The sequence below is a fragment of the Pongo pygmaeus genome, chromosome 14, assembly GCF_028885625.2.
Source record: "Pongo pygmaeus isolate AG05252 chromosome 14, NHGRI_mPonPyg2-v2.0_pri, whole genome shotgun sequence".
Lineage (NCBI taxonomy): Eukaryota > Metazoa > Chordata > Mammalia > Primates > Hominidae > Pongo > Pongo pygmaeus.
In genome coordinates, this window is record NC_072387.2 from 84,607,262 (window position 1) to 84,616,271 (window position 9,010).

At 41.5% G+C, this 9,010-nt stretch overlaps 1 protein-coding gene across 1 annotated transcript; it reads right to left on the minus strand.

Annotated features, from left to right (window-relative positions):
* Positions 1 to 6,007: 6,007 nt before the first annotated feature.
* Positions 6,008 to 8,763, minus strand: LOC129011768 (cTAGE family member 15-like). Its single transcript, XM_063650940.1, has one exon. It carries the CDS (start codon positions 8,611 to 8,613, stop codon positions 6,286 to 6,288), a length of 2,328 nt encoding a protein of 775 aa, XP_063507010.1. The 5' UTR covers positions 8,614 to 8,763; the 3' UTR covers positions 6,008 to 6,285.
* Between the last annotated feature and the right edge of the window lie 247 nt (positions 8,764 to 9,010).

Here is a 9,010-nt window from a genome sequence, read left to right on the forward strand (position 1 = left end):
AAAATGCTTATGTTGAAACCTGTTCAACAATGTGATGGTATCAGGAGGGAAGTGATTAAGTCAGGAGGGTGGAGTCCTCATGCATGGGATTAGTGCCCTTATAAAAGAGGCCTGAGGGAGCTTGTTTGCTCTTCCACTTATGAGGACACAGAGAGAAGGCATCATCTGTGAGCCAGGAAACAGGCCTTCACTAGACACTAAATCTGCTGTCACATTGATCTTGGACTTCCCCGCCTCCAGAACTGTGAGAAATAAATTTCTGTTATTTGTAAGCTACCCAGTTTGTAGTGCTTTGTTATAGTAGCCAGAATGAAGTAATGCAGGGGGTGTTTCTGTTTTCCCTTATGTAGACTTCTTGCCCTTTCAGAGATGTGTGCATAGAAACTTGTAGAGCACTGTACCTAAGTCTGACCTAGTCAGGAATTTAAAACTTTTGGAAATGCTTATGACAGAACCTCTTACACTAGGGCCACAATCTACATTATCCCCCAAACTTATCTCCCATCTATTCTTCCCTGAACACTCTTTCCCCAAGCACCTTGGTGCACTCACAATTTACGAATGGACTCGTCTTCATTTATATTCCCCTGTTCCCTCTGCATTGAATTCCCTTCCCCCTGCCCAACTCTGACATTTCCTTAAGAAGCATTCACCTCCTCAGGGAAACCTTTACTACTGCACTGCAAGGTGACTACCCACAGCCATGGAACGCGCCAACAGAGAGGTGAAGATTAAGCCTGGGGAAAATGAGGTTGATAACTGTTAAAGATGCACTGCGCATCCTTAATTTAAAAATATCAATCCAGGCCAGGCACGGTGGTTCATGCCTGTAATCCCAGCACTTTGGGAGGCTGAGGCAGGTGGATCACGAGGTCAGGAGTTCAAGACCAGCCTGGCCAACATGGTGAAACCCCATCTCCACAAAAGATACAAAAAATTAACTAGGCGTGGTGGTGCGAGCCTGTAATCCCGGCTACTCAGGAGGCTGAGGTAGGAGAATTGCTTGAATCCAGGAGGCGGAGATTGCAGTGAACCAAGATAGCACCATTGCACTCCAGCCTGGGCAACAGGGCAAAGCTCCGTCTCAAAAAAAAAAAAACAAAATCAATCTAGGCAGTGATACTCAACAGCTACCAATATGACAAAACCAGAGACAGCTAGTTGTTTGAGACTCTTGGTGGAAGTACACAGCACCACCTATGAAGTGTTCAGGCCAAAAAAAAAAAAAAAATCAAACCTGAGTCTAATCAAGTTTCTCAGTTGAATGCCTGTTTATAGCAAACATAGGCAACAATGGCTCAAAGATGTTATCAACAAAATTCAGAGTGTGAGAAACTTTACAGTAGGAATGATCACATTTTGCCAACAATGCAATTGCAAGGAAAATAAAAAGATATGTGGAAGATATGGAAAAAGATATGGAGGAAGCTTTAGCTTAAAATAGATTTAAAAGACATCACAGTCAGTTGCAATGTATAGGTCTTATTTAGATCCTGATTCAAACTAACTGTTTAAAAATACATGAAACATCAGGAATCTGATTTGTTAATATTAAAGAATTATTATTCATTTTAAGGTATCAGTATTGGTGTTATGGTAATGTTTGAAAAAGAGCTCTTGGGGCATCATAATACTCCCTACACCCCTGAACTCACTCCAACCCCAACAGTGAGATTCCATAACTTAGGGTTATCAGTGTAGATCCCAAGAAAATAAAAGCAACAAAATTTGTGACCTGTAAGATCAAAAGGGACCATCCCAGTGTACAACAGCAAATATTTGGAAGGAGATATGGACAGGTTGCTGAAAGATAATTTTTAAAAGATTAAAAACATGACTCTTGGGCCAATATAAAATTAACACGTGTCAAAGATTGTATTCAACCCATTCATTAGTGAGGAAATCACTAAAGTGGTTAAAACCAGTTATACGTATATCAAATAAAAATGCTGAAATAAATCTGCTAATAGATACGGAACTGAATAATGTCTTAGAGGGCAATAAAATAAAATATTTAGGTCGTGTTTTCTACAGGTAGAAATCAACAGTCTCTAGTCGTCAAAATTCATTTGCATTGCTATAAACAAGAATCATTTGCTTTACTAACAGTTTTTAACAAGTTAACTTCTTCCCCTAAAGTGATATAAAGTAGACGAGTCCATAGAAAGGCAATTGAAAATTACACACCGCTATAGAACCATATAATCCCCAGAAGGTTCACCAGACCATGGATTTTCAACCTTGGCGCCATTGACATTTGGAGCCAGAAAATTCTTTGTTTTGTGGGCTGTCCTGTCCATTGTAGGATGGTTAGCAGCATCCCTAGCCTCTGCCTACTAGAGGCCAGTGGCAGGCCATCCCACCCAGTTGTGACAATCAACAATGTCTCCAATATTGCCAAATTCTTCCAATTTGAAAACACTGTGTTAGACAATGCCCAGCGCTCCATTGTAAGGACACCAGGATTTCCTTCTGCCCACTTCCAACTCCTAGACAATTTCTGAATAAGTCAGAACCACTTTCCCCACGTTTTTTTTTTTTTTTTTTTTTTTTTTTTTTTGAGACGGAGTCTCGCACTGTTGCCCAGGCTGGAGTGCATTCATGCGATCTCGGCTCACTGCAAGCTCCACCTCCCACGTTCACACCATTCTCCTGCCTCAGCCTCCCAAGTAGCCAGGACTACAGGCACCCGCCACCACTCCCGGCTAATTTTTTTGTATTTTTAGTAAAGACGAGGTTTCACCGTGTTAGCCAGGATGGTCTCAGTCTCCTGACCTCGTGATCCACCAGCCTCGGCCTCCCAAAATGCTGGGATTACAGGCGTGAGCCACCGCGCCCAGGCTCCTCACATCTTTTTTACTTCCCCTTGAGTCTAGGAAAAAAATCCTCCGAGTTGGGTAGAAATAGAGTTTTTACAGAAACCCAGAGGTATTCTGAACCTCTACCCACTTAAGTTAAGTACCAGGGCTATAGTAGGGGAAAGAATAATGGAACTGCCATTAAATAAAGGGATCCAAGAAGAGAAAGAACCTGAGCCATGGTTTTCAGGTACAGTTCAGAGACACAGCAAACCTCAGAAAGAAGTTCCCCACCTGGGTGGTAGAGATTGGAAACAGCGGAGAACTTTTCTAGGTGCAGGAAAGGTGGAGACAACGCTTTGCATTTTATAAGACCTAAGAGTCCAAAACCTAAATAGGATGTGGGCTTTTTGTTGTTGTTGTTGTTTCGTATACACTTTAAGTTCTGGGGTACATGTGCAGAACGTGCAGGTTTGTTTCATAGGTAAACACGTGCCATAGTGGTTTGCTGCACCCATCAACCTGTCACCTACATTAGGTATTTCTCCTAATGTTCTCCCTGTCCTAGCCCCCACCCCTAGACAGGCCCCAGTGTGTGATGTTCCCCTCCCTGTGTCCATGTGTTCTCATTGTTCAACTCCCACTTATGAGTGAGAACCTGCAGTGTTTGGTTTTCTGTTCTTGTGATAGTTTGCTGAGAATGATGGTTTCCAGCTTCACCCACGTCCCTGCAAAGGACATGAACTCATCCTTTTTTATGGCTGCATAGTATTCCATGGTGTATATGTACCACATTTTCTTTATCCAGTCTATCAGTGGTGGACATTTGGGTTGGTTCCAAGTCTTTGCTATTGTGAATAGTGCCACAATAAACATATGTGTGCATGTGTCTTTATAGTAGAATGATTTATAATCCTTTGGATATATACCCAATAATGGGATTGCTGGGTCAAATGGTATTTGATAAGAGAGACTGAGCCAGAAGGTCAAGACTGAAGCTGAAACAAGGGAAGTGTCCCCCAGAAAGATGCAGTGTGGAATGTCTACTGGGTTCCAGAGTGGACAAGTTGCATGTCAGAAGACTGCTGGCTCCAGGGAGCTGAGGGAAGCCCAGTCAGGACCCACAGGTCTCAGTTTGCATTAGAGGAAGCACCCCATTACCAGTGTTGAGGGCCCAAAGGAGCAGTTCCTTCCTGGCACAGGACAGAGTCAGTACAGAGGAGACGACAACTCTGACCCCTCCACCACGACCACTTCTGTCCTTTTACCCACCACATAGTGAATCTGCAAGTCCACGGGGAAAGGTGGACGTAAAATGTCCTGACTGTGACTGCGCTAACTCTGAAGTGACTGAAAAAAATCACTGAATGTGACTGAAATTCCCAGCAGTGATTGTATTGAGTTTTATGCCACATTCAGAATGGGAGTTTAGAGCCCCAAAATAAAATGTTATAGACAATAAGGTTATATTTTTGCACACTCAAGTCTGTGACTGTAAAATTTGTACCCGTACAAAGATAGGGAAGGTAGTCCTGCACTAACTCGAAACCTGAGATTTGCTTACAGATAGACATGGAGCTTGCTATGGAAAAAATAAGACTGAACTGAAGAGAATGAAAAATAAATAACCAATGGAAAAATCTGGACTCTGTGAATTGAACTATTCCCCAAAACCATAAGAGGCATTGGCCAATGCTCATTACATGGTTGTAAACAACCACAAAATGCCTGCAGCATAAAATCTAAATAACAGCTGGTTATTTTCAAAGCCTAATTTCTTTTTCATGCATTTTAGCCACCACAAACAAATGATTTATACTCAGAAAACAGATATTCTAAGATTTTAATTTACTGATTGAGTTTTAATCAGTAGAAGTATAAATCATTTATTAACCAAACAACTGCACATTGAGCATCTTTTTTTAGAATTTTTTTAGAATTCTATTTTATTTTATTTTAAGTTTCAGGATACACGTGCTGTACGTGCAGGTTTGTTACATAGGTAAACGTGTGCCATGGTGATTTGCTGCACCTATCAACCCATCAGCTAGGTATTAAGCCCTACATGCATTAGCTATTAATCATGACCCTCTCCCTCTCCCGGCCTTCCCTGATAGGCCCCAGTGTGTGTGTTCCCCTCCCTGTGTCCACGTGTTCTCATTGTTCAGCTCCCACTTATAAGTGAGAATATGTGGTGTGCTAGATGCTGGTCTGATCACTGGGGATACAGCAGTAACAAGTGCATTAAATTGTTCTGCGGATGCTTTTGTTCTATGGGGATACAGATAATCCTCCAAAACAAATAAATGTATAATGTAACTGGTAAAGAAATACAGAGCAAGTAAAGAGACACAGAGAGCAACATATGTTAGGTCGGGTATTCAGAGGAGTCTTCCCTGATAAAGCAACCTTTGAGCAGAGTCATGAATTAAGTGAATGAGTCATTGGTTGTGAGCAAAAGCATGTTGCAGAGAGGAGTTGTAGATTCAAAAAAATAACCCTAAGGATTCAAGTGTTTGAAGAACAGCAAGGAAGCCACAGAAGAACGAATCAGTAAGCAAAAGCTGAAAATGGTAGGAGGTAAGGACGGATAGGGAGCTGGGAGTGAGATTCATAGCCTTATAGACCATGGCAACACTTACGGACCAGATTCTGATGAGATGGGAATCTTTTCAAGAGATGTGGAGGAGAAGCTTAGAATGATCTGGCTTGCTGCTGAGTTAAAAATAGAAGACAAAAGTTACAAATGGAAACAGGAAGACTTAAGAGGTTTTGCAATGGTCCACCCAAGAGGTCCTGTTGGACTAATGTCATAACAATGGATTGGTGAGAAACTGTCATATTTAGAATACATTCAAAAGGTAATGTCAACAGGATGTGCTGATGGATTAAACATAGGGTGTGAAGAGAAGAGAAGAGTTGAAAATAATTCACAGAGTTTTGGCCTGGAGTTATCATTTATTGAAGACTAAGTAAAAAGACAGTTCGGCAGGAGCATCAAGAATTTGGAAATGTTAAGCAGATATTGGATATTTGAGTCTAGAATTCAGGAAAGAGATTAGGGCTGAGCATATGATATGTATGGAAGTCATCATCATATGGATAGCGTGTAAAACCATGTCCTTTATGAGTGTCTCAAGAGCACGTCTGTCTGAGGACTTTCAAATTTATGAAGAAATGTTGTCAACTGACAGCCTGAAAAATCAAACTTGTAGAATAGATATTTTTTATTTTTATTTTTTTATTCATATTTAAACCATCTTTATTTACAAAATACTATCCTGAGAACTATAATTCCATTAAACTTCAATTTGAGAAAAGTATAATCACTTAAGTAACAGCAGTTACTTAAACTGAAAATGAGATCAGTCAAAATTACTTTTGAAGAAAGCAAAAATATTGTCAGGTTTCTTGTTGTGGTTCTGGATGTTAAGTAGCAGGCTCCTTTGAAGGCAGAATCAACCACGAAGGGAACTCGCTTCTACCTTCAGAATGTGGGGTTGGGGTAAAATCCAGGTCTTGGATGAAAGTAAGGAGGTAAACCCCTTGGTGGACAGATGTTTCTCATTGCAAATGGAGCATGTGGTGGACCTGGGAAATCCCTTGGTGGAAAATAACCTCGTGAAGCTCCAAACATGGTTCCTGGAGGAGGTTGGGGGAAAGGAGGTCCTCTTCTCATGAACGGGCCCCTTGTATCCACTGGAAACAATGGACCGCTGATTGGAGCAAGAGGTGGAGGAATAAAGCCAGGGCCAGTTGCTTCATTTTCAGCAGGGAGAGATGAATCAGGCACACTTAAACTACCAGCATCATCTTTGGCATCATTTCTAGTGGATTCCATTTCTGAAGGCATTGACCCATCCATTTTATCCAAAGAAGGCATATTAAAACTTCTGAGTTCTGCTGGTCCAGACAGTCTATCAGAATTAGAATAAAATCTGTCTTCCCTTTGTGGAGGAAGAGCTGAATCAGGATATGATTGTCCTGGTGGAGGAAACATCATCCTACGGTCCTGTTCCCATGGAGATGACAGGGACCCAGTGTCAGAAGGAGCCCTGTGAGGATCAGTTAACCTATCACAGCTTGGTTCTCCTCTTTCATTGGTAATCTTATGGTCCAGAGGATTCCCTGGGCTGCTTGGGCTTCTTCCTCCTCCCACTGGAAGCACAGGTGAGAGTCTGAGTGGACCCTCCAACAAAGTTTGAGGAGAGAGGAAAGCTCTCGTTTCAGATGAAGGCTGACCCAATGGTGAGGGACCATATGGGGAATGCTCTCTGCCAGATGCTGTGTTTGAAACATCAAGTGCATTAGGATCTTTTTCTAAAAGTTCAAATTTAAACTCTGTTTCAGTTAATTTTTGTTTGTTGTGAGCATTTTCTTTCCTTAAATCATTGAGGTTTCTTTCAGCAGTCCAAGCTGCCAACCAATTATCATGTCCTTTTTTCTCATAGGAAATAACCTGCTTTTGATAAAAATGAACAGTTCTCTCCAATTCTTCTTCAAGATCTTTGGCTAGCTTTCTATAGGTCTCCAGCTCTTCAGTGGCATGGCTCATCTTTTCTTCCACTTTAGAAGGCTTCTCTTTTTCTTCTATCCGGTAATTTTCCTCTATTGTCAATTTCCTGTGGAGTGTCATTTCATTTTCTTGATATAATTCAGTCATTATTTTAAGTTTCTGTTGAAGCTTCTGTTTCTCACTTTCAAAATATATGTTTTCTGACTGCAAAGATGCTTGTTGAGTCTGAAGATTTTTAATATGCTCTGTAAGCTCTTCCTTTGTTTTGTCCACTTCAGATAACTGAATAATAATGTGGTTTCTTTCTCCTTCTAAGATTTTTAAAGAAAAATTTAACTTAGCAGCATGAATCAGTTTCTTCAAAGCTCCTTTTGGAGGATCATCTAAGTAAGCACCATTTTCTGATTGACTGTTCACTTCTAATTCCAAGTTATCATCATCCGTTGTGTCTTCTTCAAGCATAGCAGCCTGATCTTTCATCTTTAGCAAGTGTCCAGTCAGAGTCTTGATATGATTTTCTTTATCATTTAGAACTTGTCCTGCATGTACTTTGGAGTCTTCAAATGTTATTTGCTGTTTATTAAGTTCACTCACTTGTTCTTTCCATACTTCAGCTTCTTGCAAAAGCTGTTTCTGGTTTTCCTGAAGTTGAGAATTTTCACTCAAAGCATCTTTTATTGCTATCGCCCATCGTTCTTCATTCGTTTGAAAAATCTTGCAGATGATTTTGGCTTCAGCTATCTGTGATTTGAGGGATTTTGACTCATCTTCTAGAGATTGTATCCTTTTTGAAATATCTGCCATCAATTCATCCTGTTGAGAATGTTTAGATTTCTCTTCTTTTAACTCTTTTTCTAGACAGAGGATTTCATCCTCAAGTTCAGAATTGGACCTGTTCAGCTTTTCACAGGTTGCCTCCAAACTTCGTGCTTCTGCTACCGCCTTCTCAAAGCTGGCATCCTCTAAAGATGACTCTACTTCATAGCCTTCATACTCTTTTTGAATAAGGCTAAATTTTTCAAGTAGTTTACATTTTTCTTCAATTAGTCCAGAAAGCGTTTCACCAAGTTTTTTCTCTCTTCCCACATAAAGCCGACTCCTAACCGATCTAAAACTTCTCCACAAAAAAAGGAGAACAACAAACAATCCAACAACAGCTGCACATACCACCGGTTCCCATGGAAAACCATAAGGATTCGAATCTGCTCTCATACTCTCAGGTAGTGCTGCCACAACTCTTCGTACCTCCTCCAGGACCAGCCCCAAGTAGGGCTGACGGATAGCACCGGGCTCCTCCATAGCGCGAAGGCTACTCTGGCGGTCACCACAGTAACACTGGCCACAACAAGCGGTGGAGAACACGCAGCCTTGGGTCTGGAACCCGAATCCGCACGCGGCAACCAACCGGAGCGGACCACTGCGGAGCCGGCTGCGGGGGCTGCTGGGGAACGCGGGCACCCACAGGCCTCACAGGCCCATGCTGCCCCTCCAACCCTCCCCGACCCCTTTGTTACACTTTACATCCTGAGACAGCGCTAGTCCGAGCCCCACCCGCTTCAGTTCTGGCAGTTTTCACATCACATATTTTGAAGCTCTATTTTTTGGTGAATACACTTTTAAAATTGCTGTCTTCTTCATGGATTAAACCTTTGATCATTATATAGTTTCTCTGTTTCTGGTAATTTTCTTTGCTTTA